At 41.2% G+C, this 27828-nt stretch overlaps 1 protein-coding gene across 3 annotated transcripts; it reads right to left on the bottom strand.

Moving 5' to 3' along the window:
* Positions 1-868: 868 nt before the first annotated feature.
* LOC118799521 (protein KIAA0100-like) lies at positions 869-27528 on the bottom strand. Of its 3 annotated transcripts, none has more exons than XM_036559468.1 (40): positions 27497-27528; positions 26612-26774; positions 26160-26286; positions 24985-25034; positions 24733-24874; positions 24535-24653; positions 24361-24421; positions 23216-23408; positions 22827-22950; positions 21679-21803; positions 21515-21582; positions 21251-21387; positions 20865-20983; positions 19797-19990; positions 18657-18927; positions 18324-18529; positions 16398-17448; positions 15665-15856; positions 15378-15580; positions 15165-15283; positions 14821-15044; positions 14403-14593; positions 13419-13518; positions 13120-13319; positions 11709-12006; positions 11245-11402; positions 10903-11109; positions 10646-10745; positions 9420-9602; positions 9190-9311; positions 7881-8036; positions 7579-7700; positions 6994-7174; positions 6488-6574; positions 5751-5861; positions 4860-4995; positions 4369-4490; positions 3519-3620; positions 3286-3420; positions 869-2242 (listed from the first exon to the last, which is right to left on the bottom strand). In XM_036559468.1, the coding sequence occupies exons 2-40, from the start codon at positions 26677-26679 to the stop codon at positions 2057-2059; spliced, it is 6690 nt and encodes a 2229-aa protein (XP_036415361.1). In that variant the 5' UTR covers positions 26680-26774; positions 27497-27528; the 3' UTR covers positions 869-2056. The 3 variants fall into 3 exon arrangements, with proteins under 3 accessions (XP_036415361.1, XP_036415371.1, XP_036415353.1); XM_036559478.1 differs by having other exon boundaries at positions 23216-23405; positions 27433-27502; XM_036559460.1 differs by having other exon boundaries at positions 27433-27502.
* Positions 27529-27828: the final 300 nt, after the last annotated feature.

Here is a 27828-nt window from a genome sequence, read left to right on the forward strand (position 1 = left end):
GCCAGTAAATTCACTGGGGAATCTGGGTTTGGCAGATACCCTACCTACCGAAATGCATAGTGCCAACAGTAAGGTTTGGTGGAGGAGGGATGGAATTGGAACGCCAATTCTCTGCCAGGCCTTCTTGTCCAGTATCAGTGCCTGACCTCACAAACACTCTTTTGACTGGATGGGCACAAATTCTGACAGACACACTGCAAAATCTTGTGGAAAACCTTATTTGAGATTCTGTCTTGTACTGATAAACATTGTATTAAATAAGAAAGCAACACAAAATAAAAGCACTTTTACTCATGGTCTCAGACTTCTTGGCCCCACTGTCATGCAGCCTTATGAACACTGCACCACAGTGTCATCCCAGTTACTGCAAAAGTAACGGTCATCCATAGTTTGATTTTTGTAGTTGGGGATGTCTTTGCTTACCAAACACTGAGCCGTTACAAATCCATGCATGATTATAGTCTTTATGTGACAGTGGAAGGAAACTGTCAACTGCTACAGTCTCCATACAACACATGGCAGGATAACACATGCAGAGAGTTGTAATCTGAACCGCAAACAGAAGTAGTGCTGGTCATAATTTCATATTTATTTCAAGTGTAGTTAATTTTTATGGCGTTACAAAGAAGTAAGATGTTCAGTAGAACATCTATCAATATAAGCCCTGAAGTGAAATGATTTCAGTGTGTACTGGTTCTTCTTTTTCACGTTTTCACTGTATTTTAACAGTAATACTGAGTAATACAATAATACTGAACATTAAATAAATATCATGTTTTTTACAGTCACTCATTTCATGCCATCCCTAAATCCTGGCAACCTTGTGCCCCATTGATCTGATCCCTAAAATTGACCACTACAGGACAGGTTTACTGGGGCTTCAATTTTAATGCTGAAAATTAAATTTACAAAGCATTGCGACAGTTATTAAAACACATCCCCACAGAGCCGATGCTCTGAAATTACAAGAAAAACACAATACTTCTTTCAGGCTGAAATAAATCTTCCTTGACATTTTTCTCCTCTTAAGCTGAACAACAAAATCAACAGCATTTAACATCAATGTTGAAATGAAAGGATACAAAAACACCAGAAAAAGAAAAAAAAACTAACAAAAAAAAACACAACTTCAAAAGTGCCACAGTGTTAAAATTAGCATTATTGAGAGTGCTTCAAATATTACAAAACAGTAAAGCTCCCGACAAACAGCAATATCAACACAATCACCATACCAGGCAGGTATTTCATCTGCTTTTCTTGTAGGTATTGCACAAAGGTTGTTAGTACAGTAAATCTGAGGTCAACAATGAAATATTACACACCTGTGTGACTTCTTTGTAATCATAGTGCTATCTTAAGTTTTAAAGAAATTCTTAACGGCTTCTCAGGGTGCATTTTATTCAGAGGTAAAGGCATTGGGTAAGTAAATGGAAATGCTTTTCAGTGTATTTGTAATACTACAAAGTATACCTCTGGATTGAAACCCATTTTTGATCCCTTGTGGTTTGCCCGGCATCTCCTCCAAGGTGCATAAAAATGTGCCTGCAAGACTTTCCCTTTAGATTTTAGAGTCTCCTGATCCCGCAGGAGATGTTAGCAGTCATTAAAACAGAATCACTATTTCTGTGGTACAGATACTGAGAGGACTGATTACTCATGAAATGATTAAAATTCCACCTTAAACTCTGGGGCTCAATGAAATGTTTATCATGATAGATGAGAACAGTATGTAGTGCACTGAACTACAATGACATATGAAACACTTATGGCAATAAGAGAGTGTGTGACAACGTGAATGTTGATTCCTAAGTATGCTGCCCTCTTCAAAGACAGTAGTGTGATAATCCAACCTTCCTTAACTGGAACATCTCACGATCTGTCCATAGCCAGTGTGGAGTTCTGAAGGCAACTCTGGTGAAGAGGAGAGGAGAGCTGTCTCTCTGATGCTCTGCCTGGATCTCCATCATGGTCCACCACCCCCTCCTCTGAGACTAAAGGAACCAGACACAGGCAGAAGGACCCTGTCGAGCGTCTGTAGTCTTTCCATACCCTGGGCTCACTTGCGGCGGCTGAAGATACTCTTCTTGCTGGAGCTCTTGTCGTTGGTGCTGAGGCCGATCAGCAGTCGGGCCTTCTCGTCCTCCTCCTGCTGTTGCACGCTGCTGTCCACCTTTCCTTCGGCCACTTTACCCCGAGACTCGGAGGCCGCAGCCGGCTTCAGGCGCAGCTTCTCTTTTATCATCTGTCCATTAGTGTGAAGAGATGAGAGGGGTATTAAGAGTAGTTGGTAAAAAAAGAGCAGTTGAGTTTTCACATCTGCTTGTGTATTTAAATAAATGTGTTGTGTGAAAGCCCAACATGTTTCATGCTGAATATGCCCACAACTAAAACAATAATAAAGACAAAGGCAAAGTCAAAGTGACGCCCCACGACATCGCAGAAACATTCTGCTTTCTATTTTGCTGGCTGTAATATAGACATCACTGTATTCCCCAACAAAGCATTGGCTTCCATTCACACATGATAATTTCCTGAGAATTGTATACGTCTCATGCAGGTAAACTGCAACATCAACTTTACTAGGATTTAAAGCTCATGAACTACAGCTCATGTTCACACTTCACTCCTTCCTGTTTTGTTAACCTACCAGCTAAAAGTGCAAGTGTGAGCCTAGGTACAGCTAGCATGAGGGATAGACAGGGCATTGGGAGGACCGGGACAATTCCTGGTGGGCCACTGAGTGAGAAATAGATTTTCTAACATTGTCCTATATTAAATGAATGGAGACCATCCAGAACAAACAGCATGTGCACATACTGAGACACGTTAGTGGCCCAGTGGTCAGCTTGTAGGGGTACATGATTGACAGAGAGTAGGTCACTGGATCTCAGAGCGAATAGGTCACTGTAGTTGTAGTGGGCTGGTTTAGTCAAAAGTCCAGGGCTGAACTGGGAACTAAGCATGTACACCCTTTGGTCCTTTTTATAACATACACCTACCATTTAGGTGTTTTGCTGATAATACAAATAATTGCTGGTCAGTAGTAGTCTTTCCATTGATGGACAGGTTACTGGGTGGCAGACAAATTTTGCAGCAACAGATGGGCTACAGTTTGTAACTATAAAAGGGGATGGTAAGTGGCTCATGATAAAATGACCCATGAGTGTATCTAATAAACTGGCAAACGAGTGCATCAAAACTAAACTCTATTTCAGCAGCATCAGTCCATATTTTTGGCAATTTGTGGCTAATGTCAGGCCTCAATGACGGTAATGTGTTCAGTACCTGGGCAACCAAAGCTTTTCGGCTGTCTCTCTTCACAGCCATGGCAAAGTCCAGCCAGGTCCACGTGTTGTTATGATACTCCAAGCAGGGCAGCACCAGGTTCAGATCCTTCCAATCTACGCTGCTCTTTTCCCCCTGCACAATTACACACAACAATGGCATGGATTTCAAGCCATCGTCCACTAATGCATTTTAAAGAGCTGAACTTTATGGGAGTTCAGTGCACTGCCCACCTTGTAGCTGACACAGAGGGGAACCTGAGGGATTTTGATGTAGATGAAAGAGTTGTTCATTGCGGCTCTCTCTTTCATCTTGTCAATGTCATCGACAGGGTGCTGGACAAAAAACAAAAGAACAGTCCTGTTGGGCTCACTCTTCAACCACAATGATGACGTTACTGCATCTTTTAGTCAGTATGTTTTCATATACAGTACTGTGCAAGTGTAAAAGGCACCTCAGTGCATTATTTAATTACATTTATCTTGGTACAATGTCTGTTTTGCTTGTAAAAACACCATTATCACTACAATAAATGGAAATAACACAAATCTAGTAAAATGTGACAAGAATTTATTTTCTAAAAAGTAGTTGATATCTTGTGAGCTAGTTTGATAAAGTTTGGTTCCAGACTTCTGGACGTGCACAGATTAATTAAATTCCATCAGCAACACAACTGTTTTAACATGATGAAGATAACATGCAAAACCAGGTACTGGGTGATAACTACACTTAATACTGGGCTTTCTTGAGGAGAAGCTTGGAAATAATTAAAGGAACACACTGACCTGTAAAACCACTACTTATGGTATTCATGTTATTTGTAGTGATTCTAATATTAGTGTTTTTTCTAAGCAAATAAACACTTACTGACAGATTAATAGCTTTTTCATTGTAATTTTCTCAGATGGCTAAAACGTTTGCACAGTATTGTATGATACAAAAAACAATGGTATCGTTCACTGAATTGAACACACTGGAAATGCATGGAAAGCATCTTGTCGGTGGTGGAGAGTTGGATCAAAATGCAGGTGTCAGTAACGCAAACCAGCATCTATGTACTGAAGTGACAAAATGTGACTGTACCTCAGGTGGTTTACGGAATGACCTTCTAACCCCTGCTGTGCGATTTATCCCCTGCGTGACCCCTTTGCTGGGGCCCAGCCCCGCGATGGAGTCTTCAGACAGCTGCCTCGGCTTTACAACACCTGATCCCGGAGAGAAGAGCAGAGATGGAGAGATACACTATAGCTCACACAATCAGGGTGACCCTGAATCATGACCAGATCCAGTCAATGTCAGATGAGAGCAGAGCTTTAAATAGCAAGGCCAGGGCCACTGGTGTGACATAACACACAGCAATTAGAAATCCAATATTCCTACACCACAGGGGAGAGTTGAGGGGAGGAGAAAGAAACAACAAGGCTAACTCAGCTAATATTGATCAGTGAGCAGAGTGGTACAGCTGATGGGATGTTGACTACACACAGTATAGAAAAGGGGAAGGAAAAGTGAACTGAGAAGAAAGTTAGTTCAGGGAGCTAAATATAAGAGGTCAATAATATGTCAAAACAAACCTGTAGTGACCAATCTGAACTTGTCCTCCTCGTCCCCAACTTCCTCCTCCTCTACATTTCTCCCAGGGAAGAAAAAGCCCATCATTCTCTTGAAGAACTGGTACATGAGCTGGATGGTAAGTGGCACCACATTGACCTAATTGTTAAAGTTTATTAAAGCACAGTTTTAGCAATCTGCAGATCTGATCCGATTGGTTATTTTGCACTTTTTGCGAAATGGAAAAACATGATATATTGTGACACTTTTCACAATATGCCTTTTTACAATACACAATATATACCATAGTATTTTGAGACAAAGTCACGTTTAAAAACTAAGAATACATTGATTTTCAATTCAGCATTTCACATAATGTGCTGCAGTTAATACAATTAAACTGGACAAATTATGGTCTCTATATAATGAAACATGGCATTGGTCAGTGTTCTTTAAGTACTGATGTACCACAATATGCTCAGGAGCGCATATTAGTTATTACAGTGATGAAGTTTATCGCAAAAACAATAGAAAACTGTCATATTGCCCATACATAAGCTTCAAAGGTAACATGGGTACAATTCAGAGCTGCATGAACAAAGCTGAACAAAAATATTATAGTACAATTATACTGCTATATATTGCAAAATGTCTTGCAATATACTTGAAACATTGTGAACTTTTAATATGAACAGTTGAACTGCATTATTTTAAATTTGTTTGACATTATTTACATCTATTATATCAAGCAAAAGCCTTAATTTATTAAAATATGCAAATAATGCTCATCAAGGAACATCCGTGATTGGTCATCATGTTGCAGCCCACTTCAATATCAGTACTGCAAAAGCCAACATTGTGATTATGATTAGCAAATAAACTGTGCAGCATTTGTATAATTCCATCCAAATTACCTCAAAATGCTCCTTGACAGAAATTCCACCCACAGGCGGGCGGACTTTGCTGAAGATGCGGAGGGCAAGCTGACGCCCTGACTGGCAGGGGCTTTGGGGACGCAACACCACCTACAGCATAAAACAGCGGTGCAGAAAGACCTCAGGATGCATCATGTAACTCAGGCTCAGAGCACTCTTCTACTGTCATGCACAAGGATGGTTAATGCTCACACTTTTTAAAAGACACAAAATGCACAGCTTTGCAATTTACAAATCAAAGGAGAAAATGGGGCTGGTGGAGTAAATCCAACTGCAGATGAGATGATGCACAAGAAAACCACAAAAATCACAGATGAAGATGAAAGTCTGAATAAGCACAATGATACAAAACAAAGGAAAAAGTCATCCCTTCTAGATTTCCCTGACCAGAAAATGAATGCCAAAATGTATTCTGTATTTCCTTGAGCATGGCTGAAATGAGTAGGATGATGTCAACTGGCACAAAACTAAATTACCGGCACCATACGTACCCTCACATGCTGAGCAAGAGAAACCAAGCAGAAAAGTTGTAAGTCTGAGCAAATGGCACCAAAAATCAAAATAAAATTAACTATTATTGCAGCTTTTCAACAGACATCTTTAGTATCCAAACTCGGAGTTTGGGAATCCCAGCCTGAAAGCTTCAGATAAACGTTGTGTGCAGAGGATCTGCTTATACTAAACTATACAATAATGATCAACTATTCTGGCAGTACCTTGTAAGCAGCATTGGGTAGAAGGTTATTCATTGTGAACCAGCCAAGTTCCAAGAGATGTTCTGCTGTGTCATCAGACTTATTCAGCTGTGTGGAAAAAAAAAATAAAAAAAAAACATTCATCTTAGAGATCTTTGTGCGTTTTGTAACAGTTAAACTTACTCCAACTTGGTTTATGCTTCATATTATAACATTTTTGTGCTGACTATGTGAGTAAACCAGCCTGAATTCTCCACTGCATTACAAGAACATGCCTTCTTTTGTCCAAGGATGCACTGCAATCTTTCAAAAAACGAGAAAATATTTAACTATACTACTACCAAATTTTATGGACCTGTTTCCCAGATGGAGACCAAGTCTGGTCCTAGACTAAAATTGACTGTGTGAATATAGAATCATCTCTGATGTAGCTCATCTGAGTCTGTGTCTAAGAATGTAACCCTTTCTCCTGAAACTGAGCAGCAGATATCTCTTCTCGCCCTCACTTTTCACCATCTAGGGCTCACCTTGCTGTACATAAATCTCTGCAGCTCCAGCTCAGCGATGCCCAGCTGGCCATCCTCCTCTGTGAGACACCAGCGTGCCTGAGCGAAGTAGATCTCAGTGCGACGCACAACACTCACGTCTTCCGGAGGCTTCCGCAGCTCCATCTTATTTGCCCGCTGCAGCTGGAAGTCCTTAAAACACCTTGGAAATGGGTAAAATCAGATTCATTATGTATACTAACTCATGGCTTTTTTACATACTGCAGCAATTCTAATGTATGTATCATAAGATGAGACTATTTATTGGTGGTTGTAACCACAACAAGCATGACTTTCACCATTCAATGGCGAGCACAACACAAACAAGAAAAATAATAACTAATAATCAAAACTACATTAAAAGCAACATTACAGCCTCACACTGTAATGTAAGTACTTCTTAAAACAAAATATTACAAATTAAACACCTTAAACAATTTAACAAACAAAATGTATTAAAAAAATTCAGAAATACACCTGAAGTAAGCAAAAATTTAGCTAACTAGAGGCCTGAGTAAAAGGTGAGACCTTAATGATCATTATAAACTAGGTTTAGTGCAGACCTACCTGATGAGGATGTTGAGTTCCTCACTCTTCATCTGCAGGTCAGTCTTCTCCTGGTTGAGCTGGTTCTGCAGCCGCAGGTTGATGTCAGACAACTCGTCTCCTCTCAGCTCCTCTGGTTGGGACTGCAAGAGTCCAAGCAAACAGAAAAAATGAGCTCCAACAAAAAAGCCTCAAAAGTGTCTTTATTTAGAGCATAACCATAGAGAACACCGAATATATAAAACTAGCTCAACATAAACAACTTTCACACACACAGCATTTCACTAATTCAGCTAATTCAACCATGCTGTTACTACACTGACCCTTATGTTGGAGTAGATCTGCTTCTCTAGACGGCGAATCTGAGCCACATGCTGGCGCACTGCCTCCTGTAGGTGGAGGATGCTGCTGCGCTGTTCCTCTGGGTTACTGGAAATCTCTAGCTGGAAGCGCACACGCTGCTTCTTCTCACTGTGCTCCTGTAAACATAGTGCAGATTAGCAATTTATTCTCTCTCACCGCACCATGGGTGATGTGATTATGTACTTTAGCGTTTTTACAACAGATGAGAAAAAATGTGTTTGCAAATTTTAATTTAGCACTGAAATAAAAATGACACAATCATTACTCTAAAACATATTAATCTCAATCACAATCTCAATTAGTGGAACAACTTATTTTAACAGTGAAAAAATAAAAGCAGCACATAAATGATTTTAATTTTTTGAATGTTAATGTTCTGAAATATACAGGATTGTATATACACATTAATTCAGATTTTCCACAACTGTGTGGTACTAGCATAAGTAGCATTTTTGTGTATCATTAAAAAGAGACAAGACACATACATGCAGACACACCAGCAGGATTTTTCATATCGTTGCGGTCACAGGTTTCAAGACGTGAAGTATAATAATTCTCAACATGATTAAATGTGTCACTTTTAACTTAATCAGCTCATTCTCAAGGTACAGCAGGCGGTACCCCAGCCTCTGAATTCAAAGACCGTTTTGGGCTGTCTCATTTTCTTCCCAGGAAGCAACAGGTAAAATCCCAAATAATAGCTTTTAAATGTGGCATTACAGCTCAAAGCAGAAAATCACTAGACCCTTGGTTTATATTTAGATTCATTATATAGTGTTTGAACTACCTACAGAACTACAACTACCATAACCACTAGAACTTAACTTGCATTGCAGTTCACACATCAACGCTGAAGAGACGGCTTGGGCAGCAATATTGCACGCAACACATAGTGAAAATAGTTAACAAATTACATAATTAACTACAATAACCATGAGCACTACGATTTGACAAAATACTTGAATTGATATGAACACTATACAAAGTTATTTACTGTGCACGCTGTGATCTTCTTTGGATTAACACTGGAGTAATTTCACCTGCCAATGCAACATAGTGCTGCATTGTACAACCCTGCTGCAAACAACCAGCAGCATCAGACTGTCAAATTACCACTGTTTAGTAACAAGAAGCTGATCATATGTTAGCACATTATGTCATTATGTTTTATGTGTTGTGGGCATCATGTAGATTTCTTCAAACATAACAACATTACATTCTTTACATGTCTTACAGCGCTCTTTCAGATTAGTTGCAAAAATCTCTAACCTTGCGCCTTGGTTCCACATGGAGAAGGAGGTTGTTTACTATGTCCAGGATCATAGCATACTGCACTGGGTTAGTGGAGATCTCCAGTTCATTGTGGATCAGTGTGAAGGTGTCTACCGCACCTGGTAAACAGTTCAGAAGTAGAAGCATAATTTCAGTACCAACAAGTTAAACAACACAATATCTCAGAGATTTCTAGCAGCACTGGCTAATAAGTCTGTTGACCCTACCAGCCTGCTTCTTGAGCAGATCCTCTTTCTCATGGCGGTCACGTATTTCTGGAGGCTTGATCTGTGTAGCCAGCTCTGGGTCAATATCGTGGCTGTAGCCAATGTAGTACATGCGGCAGCTACAGCGTGAGATGATGCGCTGGACCTGCTGCGTCTCCTGCACCTGGGATGGCTGGTTCCAGTCTAATGAACACAGAAGAAATCACTCTTTCACACACAGCAAACATCAACAACAATGCTGTAATAAATGCAGGTCGTTTCTGGCATTACTGCTGTCATGGCACAAATCATCATTGACTCCACTGAATACTACATGCATAGCATGGCTCATTTACAACGTTACACCCAGCAAAGTAATACAACAACAGTGAAAAAACTTTTCCAAAATTCCATTATACTCGCAATAAGACTACCAGCTTAAAGCCTCCGTCACACCAGATGTTCGCAGTCTGTCTCACCCTGTGAAATGGCCGTTACTGAGGCTGTTCTGGAAGATCGGCGAAGGAAAAAAAAATACCTTCATGTCGGTGTAGTTAGCAAGCTAGCCAACTCATTAACCCTGAACAATAATGATGCAAAAGTGCACAATATCAGATAATTATATACTACTGTATATAATTATCTGATGGCAGTGGGGAGATTTGTGTGCAGTTGCAGTTAGCCAAAGAGCTGACATTACATACCATAAACAGTAAAGTAAACTACGCAACAGCATAGTGCTACACTCTGACCTGTAGCAAAAAAATGCAGATAACTGGCATGGTTGACAGTGGGGTGACCTGTGTGCAGCTTTAGTTAGCCATTGAGCTAACAACGGAGTAAGCAAGTTAGCTACCTTAAACAAACCATGAAATAACAGAACTACAGATAACAATACTGTCTCTTGACTGACTACATATCATGCAGTGACCCTTTCATGTTTTAATATCTAGCCAGTGGGGAAGAAATGGTAAAACTGCGTATCATCCGTTTTGGAAGTTCAGTGCTTTGAAAGTCAAGGCAGCCAGAGCAACAGCGCTATTGGTAGAGGGCGCAGATTTGAGTCTAAAAGTTCATCAACGCTGAACTTGATATGAAATTTATTTGCCCTGGAAGTCTATGATGCGAAATCACTCATCGCGGTAAATTCCTCCAAATTAATGTAATTTTTCTGTTGAAAATTAGCTGGCAACCTTAGGACTGACCTAAAAGAACCTAGACAGGCAGTGCAGAAGCACAAACTGTACCTGTGGTGGTGCTGACCATGCCTCCCACAGCCTGTCCGCTCTCCATCAGCTCCTGCACTGAGTCCAGGTTACGCTGCCTGTGCTCTTCAATGTTTTTCACCTGCATGTTCAAAAACAGGATACCTCTCACACCTTCAGCTCATCTAAAGTCTTTGTCTGATGACTAATTGATGAAACAATAACTCACTTAAAGACATTAATTACCTTTTTGGTAATAACTATGTTATATCAAAAGTGAGTTATGTGGCTGTACTCGCCTCCAGCCAGAGCTGCCCGTCTTCTTGTTCAGAAGGGTTGGGTTCCATGGTGGCAAAGTACTGCATGCAGTCTAACGAGCAGGTCCACGTGGTCTTCTGCTTAAGGGTGTCGTTGTACCAGGCTGGGTGGTGCTCACACTGCAGCAGCTGAGCCTTCGCGGCAGACACCAGCACACACCCTGCTGTCTCAGTGCCCCGCAGCATCATCTAAACACAAACAAAAAGTTCAGTGTTTTTTGTTTAAAGTGACTGGGTTTAGAACAATTCGTAAGTGGAAGCAGAGAGCTTCTGTCATACCTTACAACATCAGGTCTGTTATTTTTTATTTTTTTATTAAAATACCTGACAGTTGACGAGTTCTATGCACCAGTTGCGGTTATAAACGTCATCCGTCTGGCAGGCGGCGATTCCACACAGCTGATCGCTCACTCCTGCATCCTCTTCAGAAAACACCACAAACTTATCTGTCTCCTCGATCAGCTTCTGCAGCATGGATGTGCCTGAAAGACATGCAACGTGACAAGAATGCTAGATGTACATCTAGCAAAAACAAACAACTACAACTCCTAAATGATTACTAGGCATTGCTGAAAGGAAAGGTGATGTAACAGTGGTAACTTTTTTGGAAAATTTTGCATCAAATTTAGAATATACATATATATCCAAATGAAGTTAATAAGTTGAAACATCAAATATCTTGTCTTTGTATTGTTTTCAGTTGGCTACAGGTCAAAAAGTATTTGCAAATCATTGCTGGGTGTTTTCTTTTACTTTTTTGGAATTAGGTTTGTAAGAAAAACCCTCACCTTCGTTCTGACTCTTCTCTGGGCGGATGGTGGTAGGGATAACAGGAGCGGAGGGAGGAACACTGGAGGAATAAGTAGACATGGAGCGCTTTAGCTTTTTGGCCTGCAGCTGTGTGTCGATCCTCAGACCCTTCAGGGCTTCTGTGGAGAGGTTCCTCTTCAGCACAGCGGCCTTCTTGTAACCATCATACAAGCCAAAGGCTATGTTCCTGTTGGTGGTGGTCCAGGAAGCGCGCAGGTCAACTAAGCACAGCTTGTGTGTGTAGAAGGCGTTGCTTTCATCTTTTGAGTTGACCTCCTAATAGAAATGGGAGTAGTGATGTCAAAATCCTAATTCATGTTAGAATGATACGTTTATCAACATGTTTACTGACACTAAAAACGTACTGACAGACCACAAGCCCTTTTATCTACATTACTGTTTTTATAGGACAATATGACTCAAACAAAAAAAAAACTATTTATTCAGAGCAAATGTAAACAAAACCTATGGGCTTCTCAAGTCTGTCATATAAAATGTATTAAATCACATCTAACCAGAACTTCATTAAATGGTTTCAGAAACAAGCAACAACATAACTACAACAGAGTAACTGTCAATTTTTTTTTCATAAAGGACTCCTATTAGAGACCTGTCATTATAACCCCCAGATGACTGACTCGGTGTGTGGAAGTGAGTACACTGGTGAAAAACATGACAGAGGTAGAAAAGTGGAGCCTAATAACTCTGATGCTCTCTAGTTGATGGCTGCAGGACCTTTTTTTTAGCCTTGTAAATGCACATGTAAGTTAACAGAGCCAAACAAACATTTGAAGTGTCACTTTTAGTGAGTTTTTAGCAATTGTACTGTCAGTTCTACATGCATGTCTTCCCTAATTATTTTTCTTTATGATATACATGCTTTAGCGAAGTAAATAATTTGTGCTATTTTGTGCCATTTAAAGGTTAATGAGGTTATTGGCAAGTATATCTTGATAACTCTAAGTGCTGAAATAGTTTTACAGTTATGAAGAGAGGGCTTGTCCTGTTCTACAGGAAACTGTTCAAATTGGAAAGTTCGTTGCCATTTATTGATAAGTGGCATATTTTGATATCTAACCAGCTGTTAGCTAACAAAAGGAAATTAGTTATGGGTTGTTTGTTCAGTCATTATTTGGCACTTGGCATTTGAAATTATGAATGATATCAAATTCAGTCAGCATGCACACTCCTGGCATGAAAATGCAAGGTATCTGCAATGAATATGGGCCAAACACACAGCCTCAACCATTGTCTTTACTACTCTGTGACTCTAATGGTCTCTACTGTACAAAAGCTAGAATAACGGTGGCATTCACTTTGGCTTCAAATTTCAATTTAACTTTAGGCTTCTGTCCACTCATATATTCAGTGTGTGTGCATGGAATTTACCTCCTCGATTCGGTTGCTTTGTCTTTGGTAGCTGAGTGAGGACAGGCTGAGCAGGTGGGTCTTTTTCACCTGGGCGTTAATCTGGTGGTCAGCCGTCTCGTCTGAGGTGGAGGACATCAGGTGCACGGTGACCAGAGACAGCTCGCTCACCATCTGCGTCACATTCCACTCCGAGATCAACCTCCTCATCACTGTGCCCGCTGCAGCCGCATACACACAGGCAAACACAGTCATTCACACGCTGCAGTTACATGGAGACTAGTGATTTAAGTGTGTGTGAGGTGCATGTTTGCTCTCACCCTGTGGAATAAGCCTTTGTGCTCCTCTGGTGAAGATGTGGCCTTTACTGCACTCCAGCTGAATGCCTCTCTGCTGAGCAAAGGACGCCCAATAATGAACCTGTGAATAGCACAAAAACAACACCAAAATACCCATTAATACACAGAATAGGGGTTTTTACAAGGAAAGCAAATTATTGTTGCAAATTAGGCATGGACATTTTAGTCAAATTTAATCTTCAAATTGGTAAGGCATTATTTAAAGGATATATAGATCAATAAATTTAAAAAACAGGACTCTTGCGGCTGCAGGCTGTACACCAGAAGCTTGACAGACATGATGCCACTCAGCATCTAACCATTATAGTAATAAATCAAACCCATACCCAGACAACAAATCCATAATAGGTAACATGTAGCTTAAAATATAGACTGAGAAACATTAAGATAAACAGAAAAATAATAATTGTCTGCTTTCCCCTCCACTCTTGTTACTACTCTTATCACATCGTGTTCTACCCCATACCTTTTAGGTGGATATCAGCAAATTTAAGAAGAGCTGATACCAAATATGATAAGTTTTATTCCATCAAATCTATACGAGTAGAGTGTAAAATGAACTTGAGCTGCTTTTTGATCAGTGCTTTTCTATGGTGCTTCCTACGAGCTACAGCTACACTTTGTACTGCTGTACTGTATCTGCTATGCGACGCGAGTGACACAACACATAGCTTCTCATCGGATGTGCAGCTTTTAGCCAACCGCAATAGCACAGAATTTTTGTGACTGAAAACAGGTTCTACACTGCCCTCTAGTGGAGAACAGAGTTCAGACATCACATGGCTGTTGAAAGTGACAACGTATAACATTGGAGAGAAGTGTACCATTCTAATTCTTAAATTTCCATGACCATTTGAATATTTCTGACTCATTCCTATCACAAATCAAAACCCAGTTTCTTAAAAGTTTCATGTGTGTGTGAGAACAGTGTAGTTAGTGTGTGACCTGCAGCTGAGGAAATGCTGCTGTGTAGGACATCTGCTTGTAGTGCTGGCCGAGCTTCTTGCGGAACGGCCGAAGGCTGTGGAAGAGTTTTCCTCTGCAGATGGGCCGCGACACGCTGGTCCAGGTGGCCCAGAAATTCTGCATCCAGCGCAGAGTACTGCTGTATAGGAGGATTCGGGGCTGGCAAGGCCCTGAGGGCAAAACCCACACAGACAGAGCAAACATGGATTACAGAGAGGCAATTTTTCAAACTTTTACCAACTAGTTCTTAGCCCAAGCGTATGACGGAGACCAAGCTCTCTTAGTTTCATCTCCAAAGGTTAACATTCTGTTTTAAATAAAACTGTTGTCTTATTATAAACTCTGAAGGAGTCAGATTGAAAGATCAAATTCAGCGAGCCTCCTGGCATGCTCTAACCTCTTTCAGAGTTCTGGTTAAGGTCCATGGTGATGGAGAGGTTCAGGTTTTCCGAACGGAAGGCCCTGTAGGAGTCATGTGGCTGTCCTGAAGTCACATCGGCCACATTCTCTGTACAACAGAGCATGACTGCGTGGTGGTCGTGTGGGTTGCCATGGCAAAGCCACTGGAGGTCCAGGGTCATACACAGATTGGGAAGGTGCAGGAAACAGATATCATCATATCTTCAAAGAAATAAAAAAAACAGAATGTGGTTTTAATAATGCTGCTTGTATATCAAGTAGAGCGCTTCATGTTTCACACTGGAAAACTGTATTATTGTCATTAGAAAAAAGTTCACACACTTGGATGCTGTCCTAACATTGACATCCATGTCACCCTTAAAGACAAACTGTCCAGGGTTCCAGTCGAAGTTGAGCTTGTTCCACTCCCAGTGCATGTTTTCTGTAGTATTGTATGGATCCTGTAAAAGAAATAGTTGAGTAAATAATTGAGCAAAACAATTCAGCTCATTCCAACATAGAATTTCAATAACAACCAAATTCTTGAGTGAGAACCTCAGTGGCCAGCTGGTGTAGGTTGGCCTGTTCAATGTCCATGTGCCAGCATCCATGCAAGAGCAGCCTGCTCTTATCCCACCAGGTCAGCAGGGGAGAGGGGTCAGCAGTGGGCTTACTCAACAGATCAACTGCCTGGCCTATCAGAGTCCAAGCAGGGTCCCAGCATGGCCCCCACACAATAGTGTAGAGGGATATGTTTGCTACACAAATAAAAAGAAGTGCTTTATGAAGCTTTCAGGAAATTTTAAGTTACACAGGAAAAAGAAAAATGCATTCAGACTCACAGCTGAGATCATAGTAGAATTTGAGAGGGGGCATGTTCCGGTGGACAGTCACTTCGCCCCATGGCTGGCCGAGCTGAACCACCTCCTTGCGTCGTCCGCGCAATTGCCCGTCCTGCTCTGTCCCAATGAGCCGCCCTGACAGCTCCCAGTCCCTAATTTCAAACAGGTAACGGGGGTAATCCCGGATCCTCACTACAGCACAGAGAAAGAAAAGGTTTAGAACATAACAAAAAGATTTAGAGAACATGGCAAAAATGCAAAAAGCATAAGAACCATCTGAAGTTAAGGCCAGCCTGCCCTTGTTGCCACAATACCAGAAAAAAACCCCAGACAAGCAAAGTGCAAGCACATCATCTCGCTTTCTATCCTCATTGTATGTTCTTATGTTACTGTAGCAATTCTAAGCAATTACAAAATATATAAATTCAAGGGCATGACAGAATACAAATCATAGAGCATGTCAACAGAATTTGTTGTTTAACAGTGACAACAACAATCAGGATGTCCTAGTGTACACAATATACCAAATTAAGGAACAAAATGGCATCATCAAAATACCTCAAACATCTATCATCAATATAAAAAAGGAAGCGTTGATATTTATTGCTACTGTTTTATCTCCCATAAACATTTCAGAAAGCACTGATGTGCAAAATGATGTGGACAGCATTGGAACAGACTTGCGTACTTGCATGCTATATACTTCTGGCCAAACAATAGACTCTTCACTCACCTAGGAAAGCGGACAGCTTAAACCTGACTGCACGGCACCACTGCACTACCAGGGACAGGCCATCTCTGGGGAATGGGCTGACGCCATCAATCTCACGAAGAAGCTGGCGGATTCGCTCAGGGCCATGGAGGGATTGGTCGGCCAACGCCACTAGCTCCAGCTGGGTCAGTGTCCATGTGAGCAGCGACTTGCGCATGGGCGTATTGGCATAGAGGCGTCGAGAGCGCTGGATGTAGATCTCGATGTGTTTGCGTTCAAGTGAGGCATACAGCTCCTCAATCTTTCGGGCTGGCAGCAGCTCACCATGCTGCTTGCGCAGCTCAGCCACCTTGCGGTCAAGCAGCTGGAGTCGTTTGGCACTTTCTTTACTCTCATCCTTCATCAGTTCATAGTTGTCACGCAGCTTGATCTCAAAGATGTCGTCCAAGAAAACGAAGGAGAACTGGCCTATACGGAAGAACAAGTCTGGAGGAAGGCGTTCAGTTTCGGCCGGCTGTGCCACACCACGGTGGAGGCTCTTCAGCCACTTCTGCACGCTGATGGCCTTGTCGAAAGTGCTGGAGAAGTTGTACTGGTAAGGGAACTCCACAGCCAGGGTGGGGAAGGAGAAGAGCCAGGCACGGTTGCGTGGTGTGGTGAGGAATGGAAAACGTGCCCGGTGCTGCTGCAGCTCATCTGGTGGTTCATCTAGCATGTGCACCTCTGGTTCAGAAAAGGAGAAGATGTCATTGCCATCAAAGTTGAACACCAGGCGAGGTGCCTTGATGTGAGTGGCTCCTCGCTGCTTGGAGATGGACAGAGCATCTGCACGGATGATGACGAAGTTCTGCTCAGCAACATACGCAGTGAGCTGGGTGTTGGCCAGATCAACACACATGTTGAGGCTTCCTACAGAAGAGTGTGCTAGAGAGTCTGAGGCTGCTTCCTTCTGCTTCATGTCCAGCACTACTGACAGTGTGCTCCAACAGCTCCGGCTCTCACACACATGCTGATAGAGGAACATGTGATCAGATGGCGTCCACTGCATCGCTAAGGCATCTTGGCTCCGCACCTATGGCCAATGAAGAGTAAATAGGGAAAAATTGTCTCACTTGTTTTACAGCAAGCGTTCAGCAAAAAAACAAACAGATGTACTCAATTTTTTTTTACCCCAAACATAGTAGATCAGCCAAGAGTTGCTGTGAACAAAGTCTGATTCTTTAGCTTCGCAGTGAAGCTACAAGGCAAATGTAGCTAACAAGTTATGCCCCACAAATTTCGTACTAAATCATCACACATGATCAAACCTGATATTTTGTTCTTTAAAAAGTACAAAGCTTTAAGGAGCTATTTTAACACTCTACTGTACCAGAAGAAGAAATGCATACATGCTATACAGAAAATACATTCCATGTGTCAAAATCAAAGACAATGCTTTGCTATTATTTTATTGCTCATTTACTGTTATTAGCAGCAGCTCATGAAGCAGGAAAGGTATGAGAATCTGTCAAGAGTCAGATGTTAAAACATGACAATGAATGAGAGTTCACTTCAAAGCAGAATTTTGCAGGACCACGGTTCACTTCTATGGAGTAGACCTGAGCATGGGGCGGAGTGTTTACACATGAAAAGGGACCAAATTACAGAAAATGTTTGATAGGTCCACACGAAACAAGGTACATTCGAAGGTGCCATGAGTTACATTAGCCTTACAATGGACACCAAACATCACCAGTGTTTGAGGTTAAGAGAACACTTCTGTATTTGAAGTACCTGTGCCTCAGCCAAAGAAGCTACTCAGGATTCCTAAATAATTCAATGTTTAATCAAACAATCAAATCTCTTTGGTACCAAAAATTAAAAACATGGAAGTCTCCATGCAAACTGTTAGGCAAGACAGAGAAGGTTGATGGTGTTAATGTCTGTGGGAAAGTGGTGGTGAGTTACCTCTAGAATGCAGGTGTTCTTCTGGTAGGACACAGCGAGGCTGCTGAGGCTGAGGATTGGACTGGAGGCCTGATCTGCAGGGTAGCATGGCTCCATGCTCTCAGTAAGTGATTTCAGTACAACCAGAGCCACACCCTGCACTGAGACTTGCGAGCTTTCAGCTGAGCCACAAGCTCCTACCGTGTCGACCCGCAGCACAACAGCTCCTAAACCACATCCGTCAAGTGTCCAGGAGCAGGGGAAATATGTTCCAGAAAGGAAAGCATAATCAATTAGAGAGGGCAATTAAAGAAACTGAAAAAAAAATGCACAATAGTCATTGCTAATACCTACCCGCCACGTTTGAGAGTGTGAACACATTAGTGTCCTGCAGTTTAAGCTCGAGTTTTAGGATAGGAGGTAGGCGGCTTGGCAACTCTTGTGTGGTGCAAGGCTCAGGGGTGAGGGAGTTCTGAGCTTGACTCAGTTTGAGGAGAGAGAGCAGGCGAGAGAGACAGAGAGTGCAGGTCTCAGATACCTCCACCTGCAGACCCTGCAGATTGGACTCTGCACTCAAACTTGCAGCAGAAGTGGATTCTACATTCTGTGGCTTACTGTGGCTGACCTGTGAATAAAGAGATAGATGAGAAGCTTTTGTTATTACACTGTGCTAATGAAACAATAATAGTTACACTCTTAGATACACAATTTAATGTCATGACAATGAAGTATTAATTTTTTCATGAAATGTTGATTTTAAAATAGTGGTAAATCCTATTCTTAACATTACTTTGTTGGGGACTATCGGCCTTCCAATGCACCTTACTGCCACGAATTGGGGGCCTAAAACTACTTTAAGACCATGTCTCAGACATTTGGCAGTGTATTACTTATTACTTACTGTAAAGGAGCTTTTAGAGGCATTAACCTCTATCATCACCACTGTGAACAATTCTGACTCTGTATGTATCTCTTCAAAAGAGGATTTTTTCAAACTAGAGGTCTGGATTTCCGTGGGAGCCACAATATGTTGCAGCACGGGGCTAATTTTCAATGTCACGTGCGAGTGTAGGTGCTGAACCAGCCCAGTGCAGAAAGAAGTGGGACAACACGTATCTAAAGAATGTGACACAATGTTTAGGTTACAGCCAGTAGCGGGACAAACAACACGAAACTGTGTTTTATTTTAATGAAAACAGCGATTCCAAACTTCTGAGTGATGATTCCAAACTTTTGAATGGTAGTGTATGTCTGAAGTGATTGGAGGCTAATGGCAACACAAAGGATACTTGTAAAATAAAGCATAATAAAGAGACAAGAATGTCTATTTGTGCTCTTATCTAACAGGAACTTTCCCCAAAAATAATTATTAATATACATCACGCAAACATGGCAACTAAAATAATCCATTAATACATGTAGTATATCACCAGACAATGGCAACTGACTTTATCGAGTTTCTTGAAAAGATGCTGAATATGTGTATGTGTTTACCTGCAGTGTGAAAGAGTCCAGGATGAGGGCCTCCCCCCACACATGTTTGCCTGGTGGATGAGGAGCTTGCTGGATGTGAGAGCCTTGGCCTACTCTCCACCAAAAATGGTCCAGTGACAGAGAAACTCGCTGACTCATATTCAGACTCTGCACAGTTTCCTCTTCTGTACTGGAATCTACCAAGTTCTGCAGTTCTGTGGGAAACATTGCCATTCTCTATTAGGGGTGGTGTCCGTTGCTTAAAATGAAGCTTTTTTTTTCTTTTTTCTATGCCAGTACAGCTTATTAAAGTGCTCTTAAACTTAAAGAGCACACACATGGAAAGAGTGATTTCATATGTAAATGCTGTTAACATTTCAAAACATGCCATTCAGTCCCCTTGTCTGTACTATTTTTTGTGAGTTCATAAAAATCAGCATATTTACATATATTCACCTTTTCAGCCTACAGCAGTTTAGTACCGCCTACTCACACTGAAGTTACAAGGAGTTTTTCAACCTAGACTGCTTTTTTTTTTTAATGAAGCACTATACAGGGCAGTCAATCAAAGCAGAGGTCATTTACATATATCAGGTCATTTACATATATCAGACAGCCTTTTTAATTAAGGAATAAAGAGAGATTGAAAAGTGCTCATGAAAATGGACTGATTGTTTTTGATACATAAAACTACACAAACATCATAAATGAACATAAAGTGGGAAATAAAAACATACAGGAAAACTGTAGGATAGCGGTCTTTTAAGCTCTGTCCTTAATTTCAGTTCAGATGTAACTTCATAAAGTAGCAAACAGAAAGCAAACACCGTACAGCACACCCTGGTAAGTAGCTTCTGGTTGGTTAATACATTACATATAGCAAAGGCAAGTTTTGTTTAGAAAGGATCTTATCTAATCGTACCGGGTTTGGTTTATTTACAACATGGAGTCAACAGCTATAGCAGAGAAACACATATGATACAGAAGGCCCATTGAAAATTTCAGCAGTATTACAAAAAAAGCCCAGCTAACCAGTTTCGCACAATCTCTCTAACCAATCTGCAAAGCTTCATGTCTGTATGCACGTACCTGCACTGGAAGAGATGAAACCTAGAGCAAAGGGCGGAGTGTCTCCCAGCTGAACGGACACGTTAACATTGGACACCAAAGAGCTGATCGTGAAAGGGACATCCAGGAGAGGAAAGCGTCTGCAGGACAAGATGATACTCGCTTAAAGACAGTGCACTGCACACCTTTTGAAAATCCATTAAAATAGAGGCTTGACTGCATGGCGGAATTGAATAATCATACATATTATACATGTGTGTGTGCTTAGTCCTATACATTTTCCTTCCAAAGGAGAACCTAGCATGCTGTGTAGTCCTGGACTACACTTAGTCCCTGTATTGGAATCTAACTCGTATTCATCTTCATAATTTCAATCTATTACTTTTAATTGTCACTTGTTTTTGTACTTTTTTCTGTGTGCAGTCTTCCTGTGAGTGAGCTGTTCCCAGGAGAAAAGATCCAGCCAGTGAGAGAACTCCTGCTGCCTGTAGTGAACGATGCAGGTGCTGATGGTGACTGAGCCACAGACATCCGCTGATGACACCTTCAAAGCAGAGATAACGTTATCCAGCCATTTTGAACACCACTCTGTTTAAAGCATGGCTCTAAACAATATTCTGTCATAAATACAGACATGAGGACATAAAAATACAGAGTGATGAACAGCTAACCTGCAGCTGAGTTTTAAGTGTATTGAGACATATAATCCTCTGCCTGCTCTGCGAGAGAAGAAGTCCATCTAGAAAAAGAGAGAATCAAAGGGAAGAACAAAAAGAGGATGATATAAACTGAAATTTCAAACAGCCAGGTGTGTGTGTTAATGATCAGTGCTCACCCTCCAGCAGTAGTTCCAGGCTGCTGTGTGGAAAACTGAGCTCAGGACTGAAGGCCTTCAGGGGAGGCTGCTCTTCATCAAGGCTATAATCCACCTTCAGAGACTTCAGAGTCCAGTTCAGATGCCTTCAAAAGTAAAACAGTGAACTTCATTATTGTTATTATTGTTAAAAATATTAAATTTATACAAGTACAGTGTAAACATGAACTTGAACCCTTGATCTGCACTCTCACTGCATTCTGTGTAATGGAGCAGTGCTTTGCTGCGTGATGCTATGCAACACCACAGATTTTAAACCATTAAAACTCTAAATAGAACATAAAGGTAACTGCTGCATCACTTAAGGTGGACCAGAAAAGTCGAATACAAAGCCAACTTCAGCCTCTTAAAAAGAGGAACAAAATAACATACAACTAGTTCCTTTTCAAACAATACTGACTACAGTCATGATTTTCTCAGTGCATCACTCCACCCTCCATTATGTGGATTATGCTGATTTGTCATATCAATGTGATCTATAGCTACGCTCAGAATGGCTTTTCCCAACCACTCAACGCGATGCTAGGCAGCGCAGCTGTCTGTTAGCTGACATAACAGAACTGGCGGTTGGCACTTTCCTCCGAGCGCGTTCGGCTGTCCAATGACGTTACATTAGCGGCAGTTAGAAAACATGCGGTGGTGCATCTGTTAGGAGGTTTTGCCCTCCTAACGCTGGTGGTATAGTGTGACTGGGGGAACCAGTCTACCTAGTGGGTGGAATTGGATATGTCTTAATTGGTGAGAAAATTGGGGAAAACTCAAAAAAACAAAAATAAATAACTAAATAAAAATTCAGTGGAGTAGATTCCACTCTTGAAAGACCCTGTTATTTTAATGCAGTAAATGCACTAGATTAAATAATTTATTGTATTTCTTTTTTATAAAATCTGTGAAACGAAAATCATTTTTTAAGATATGTTACAATGAGCCAGAAACAGTCATTTTAGCACAAGCATTTTAGACAGGGGTTCCAACCCTAGTTGTAGTTCATTATCAGATGGAATTCCAATGTCAGACCAGTAACTCAATTTTCCCATTTATCAGTGAAAAATGTATTGTGAACCCCTAATACTACATTAATGTTTTATTATGTGGGTCTTTCTACTTACCGTTTCTGGCTGTGCATGGAAAGGGTAACGTTAGTGTTCTCAAACTCCACATTGACCTTCTGTGGAATCATCCGGTGAAGCTTCTCCACCGCTTCCATCTGCATATACTGATCTTCTGCATGATCTGAAAGATAAATAAAAAAAACCCACATAAGGAAGGTGTAAGGGTAATTCAATCAACATTCTGTGTGGATGACTGGATTTTTGATTCTCTATAAACAGGATTGGCTGATTCACATCTGATCCAGGGGGTTAATTACCCAGACCCAAACTTAAAAGGCAGCATTATGGAGAGGTGTTCATTCATCCACTAGATGAATGAGCGCCCATCATTCGATCACATTTACACCTGAAATTGGTTGATTCTGATCTAGAAAATGACCTCACACCTGTGGTAGTGGTTTTGATGTCTGGATGAGATGCTGCTTTCGTAAGCAGCAGCTGAGAGTGAAACAGCCCCTCATGCAGCTCCGCCAGCAGGGTCCTCACACTTAGAGCCAGTTGACCTGGGCGCAGGTCAGGCAAGCTCACGTCCCCGCTCACAGTCATGCCCAGTGACACCTCCGCCAGACATGTGTCCTGCTGATCAGGGGACAGCAAACAATTTGCAGCTTTATATGACTGAACATATACAGTTAAGAGTATTCAGTTTTAAAGTTTGAACTATTATGCTTGTAACTATTACTAGACTATACAGAGCCAGTATGCACTGGACTGCATTTCTGAGTCAAATTCCAATTAAAATTAGGGATGTGCACAGGTACTTGAGTACCTGTGCACAGGTACTTGAGGTGCCAGTAGTGAAATCTTGAAATCAGTATTCTGGTATTTGTTAGGTTTTATTGGGGGAAGACAGAAAAAAAATAAATGGGCTAACATTTCAGTGAAATGCATCGATTTTGCTTATATTTGCAAGTATGTCATGCTATACTTTGCTGCTCCGAAACACAACTGCCTAAAAGTGAGCATGTTGCCGAGGACACATCGTTAAGAATGTGGCTTAGAAGGCAGAAATAGTACGCCTGTATCACTATCTTGGCTTGCTACTCTAGCTGATGTCCATACACAAAGAAAATACATTTCTCTGACAAGTAACATGTTGGCACATCATCCACTGTGGAGAAAACACCTCATGTAGTAGACAATCAGTCCTCATTAGCATTGACCATGACACTAGTTAGCTCCGTTAGCTAAACAGCTCATCTATTAGCCTCCGTTACTCGTTCAATAAAAAAAACCTACTGATTTCCCTCAACTGTTTTTGTGCAACAGCAGTGTTGTCACCTAAAAAGTAAGCAATATGTTCTGCAAAAGTTATTTTTTTGCTGTTGTTTTTACTTGTTTTTACTACCCTACAGTTAAATGGATATCCATTCATGAACTCGAATACTTGAGTATCAAAATTAGTTGAAATGCACATCCCTAATTAAATGCTCTTAAGACTAGGACTTAATATGTGGCCTGGAAACCTAATAATTGTCACAGATGTATGTCCAAGTGTATGTGTGCTCATAAACAACAAGAGCATACAAACCAGTCTGCTGCTTTTTAGAACTTTACTGCTGAGCTGTCCCACTGAAAAGTCCCAGGCTAACCTGAAAGTATAAAAACAGTGTGACTTCTCAGCTCAGTAAAAGCCATTAGCCATGTCCAAAACTGAACAAGGAATGTTATATAGTATGAAAAAAGCTAATTTTGCACCAGTCACCTCTTGCTTTGGTGATCGAGCAGCAGAGTGATTCCTGTGCTGGTCATGTGCCAGAGAGACTCGGGCAGCAGCAGATTCAGCACCATCACGTTTATGGAGCCGATGTGGAGTGAGAGCAACTGGAGTGGAGAAAGATTCACCAGGTAAGGCAATGTTAAAAAGAGAGAAACAAAAGCTGGAATGTTTTCAGAAGCCTACCTGGGAAAGTAAGTGAAGTGTGGAGGGGCTGAGGGACGGCTTGCGTGGACTCTCCCCATGGTTCTGGGACACCTGCTTCTTGTGGGGCTCCTGTAGGTCGATCCGTACCCGAGTCTCTCCCACACATAGTGCCAAGTACCTCCTGTAACACATGTATTAAACAAATAAGATAACTGGAACACTATGCACACATACTACGCTTTTAAAATACAAGGGAGGAAGTCATGCATGTTGCCTGTTTTCGATACTTACGGCAAATCCTGGTTAACTAATTTACTTGAAATCCATATTTGGTCTATTTCCTACAGGACAAAAACACAAACATGTTGGTTGAGCACTCAGATCTCAACAACAGTTACTGTCATGAAGGAAGAAGACTTCTTTCTTCTTCTTTCTTCGTTTGCGTTCTTGATGGTTTACTTGACAGTTTGGTATGAAAAATTGATTGTGTAACAGAATATAAAAATCTGACACCAAAGTGAGGGTATTGCTAGGAAAATTCAAAGCACTACTATGATACTCTTTAAGTTACTATATGGAGCAAAGCAAAGAAAATTTTATCAGATCTTAGGCACCCAGTTTTTACGAGACTAGAGCTGCTACATTCAGGCCACAAGTTTCTGTTTCCAGCCTTTCAAAAAGGCCACAGCAAAATATTTATTTAAAATCACAACGTCACAATGTGATTAAATTATTCAATGAGAACCATCAAGCAGCTTCAAGACTTGGAACATGTACCATGTTTCCTGAGATCTGTGTAATGTGAGTACTGTGATGTGTACGTCTTAGAATGGGTGACTCTTGTGGTTATAGTGTATATATAGTACACCATAACCATTGGGTAGTTAATTATGGGTTGGCTTCCCAGACAGGGATTAAGCCTAGTCCTGGTCTCCACAGTATTCTGAATAGAGATTCTTCACTGATAGGAAAGTATAGTCCAGGACTAGGTATAATAATAATAAACCAACCCTAAATGGTCTTACTGTTAATATTTAATCTTTGCTGATTAGTTATCTGGTTGTTGTTATTTGACCCTGTTCAATGTCACACCAACTAATTCACCAAAAAGTAATTACTCACTTGGGATCAAGTTGTAGCTACAACTAAATATTTACTCCTGAAGTCACAGATGCCTCTGTGTACAAGCAATGCTAAAGCTATTAGAGCTTGGATCAAGCTATTCATTATTTCCTTGCATCTAGAGCTCCACCTATGAATTTTAGAGTGACATCTCCAACCACGTCCTTCAGCTCAACAGCAAATAAAACACCAGGGAGGAGCACCACTTAGTCTAGCTGTTCTGAAATCACAGGGTGCAACTCTGATAATGAATCCTCTCCAAAAATGGAGTCTCCAAGTTTTAAGCTGCTTTCTTTCATGAGCGAGTGCCGAACATGCCTTAAAACTTCACAAAGCTCACCCACCAGTGTGTGTTGAGGCAAGAACTGGACACTAATTCCTCTGAGTGAAAAAAGGCCCACTGTTTTGATCTTCAGCTCAGCGTTCAGGACGCTGTGGAAGAATCGCACTGCCAACCTGCAGCCAATCCATCTGATGGCACAGAGAAAAGGAAAGAGTTACAGCTTGCACTTGTTTGACAACTTGCCATTTTTTATGATTTGGGGGAACCTGTAGATCTTCTAAGATGTTCAAGCCCTTTCAAAGGTACCAGAGCCAAAGGGCACAAATGTCCTTTTAGACGACGTCAATGGTGCAATGTTACTCATTTATGTGGTCACATGATATTGAGGAAAAGAAGAGAAGGTGTGCAGGTCTAAGCAGAAGTTGAAGGCGCTTTGTAAAAGTAGCACTAAAATCAGCAAAGGTCTATCAGCCTGTAGCAAAGCAGTTACAGGCTGATAGATAGGGTCCTTACCTGAGAATTAAGATAGACACGAGTCCCAGAACCAAAAATACCAAGCTGGCTATCAGCAGGGCAGACATGGTGCTGCTCAGAAGAAAGTTTTCAATTCCAGGTGGCGACCATGGTTTTTCGGTGCAGCATATAGTAACAGACAGGGATGCCTGAGTAACGTTACCTGCCAAACAAGCAAGGCTGAATTAACACTGAACTATAAGATACTGAAAATCAGTGGAGATGAGCATCAATTAACTGTCAGGACTTCAGTCTGCCAAGTCAGATCAATGAAAATATGAAAAAGGCGTGGCTATCTAACATGAACAAGCATAAAATAAGACTTAATTTCCCATAAAACATCACAAAGTTTACCAGTCGTGCTTGCACCGTGCTTTAAATCTACAGGTAAGTGAACGTTTAAAGCGGAGAGTGCCCTTAACTGCCAGCTCAGATAACTTAGCTAGCTAACGCCAGCTAGCAGAGAAGCTAATTACTTTAATACTGAAGCTTAGCGACACTAGCTGGACAGAACAGCCCCGCTGAACAGATATTAACCTAACGTTAATATAACGTTAATAATAGGTTTCTAACTTAACGTTACTGCAAATGAGTCCAAGCATATGGTGCACAGTGGCAGCGCTTTCGCAAGCTTATCAAAGTAACGCGCTAGCGGCTTGTTTGGCTAACGCGACTAGCGCCGTTTTTGACAGGTTCCTGCTGCTTAGCTCGGCTAGCAAGAGCTGCAAAAAACACCGTTAAACGCTGTAACTGGTGTTTTAAACTCCCCGCTGCCAGCCACACTGGTCTGCAACTCCGTTTAATCCACACTGTAACCTTACATGCAAAATATGTTCATTGTGCTTCCAGAGGAAACGTAAACTCCCTTGACTAGGTGGCACTTACATTAGCCGACTTCTTGCTGAAGTGGGAAGGCAGAAACGCTAAGATTTTAACCCCTAAACGACCAAAAAGGCTTTTCCAAAACAACAGTCCCGTGAGAGCGCCACCAAAATGTGGCACTTGATCGTAAAGCCTCTTAAATGCAGTTATAGTAGCCAGCTATAGTAGTTTTTAAAAGTAGTTTGGTGGGGAAACTGAAGGATAAAGGCAAATTCCACAGATTCAGTCACTGAGCTGTAATGAAAGTAAATATGAGAATTCATATTTATATTCATTGTAAATAAATTTACCGGCGGATTTATTTATGTATTTATTTTTACAGTAGTTGTGATAAG

This window comes from Colossoma macropomum, unplaced genomic scaffold (genome assembly GCF_904425465.1).
Source record: "Colossoma macropomum unplaced genomic scaffold, Colossoma_macropomum, whole genome shotgun sequence".
Classification (NCBI taxonomy): Eukaryota; Metazoa; Chordata; class Actinopteri; order Characiformes; family Serrasalmidae; genus Colossoma; species Colossoma macropomum.

What these genes read in the sequence shown, in the direction of transcription:
- LOC118799521 (XM_036559468.1), bottom strand. Translation starts at nt 26,679, where the DNA reads ATGTCTGCCCTGCTGATAGCCAGCTTGGTATTTTTGGTTCTGGGACTC. An exon ending in TCCATGCACAGCCAGAAACG is followed by an intron (nt 21,804 to 22,826) that starts GTAAGTAGAAAG and finishes TTACTTTTGAAG; the next exon opens with GCATCTGAACTGGACTCTGA. An exon ending in ATGTGGAACCAAGGCGCAAG is followed by an intron (nt 8,037 to 9,189) that starts GTTAGAGATTTT and finishes CTATGTTTACAG; the next exon opens with GAGCACAGTGAGAAGAAGCA.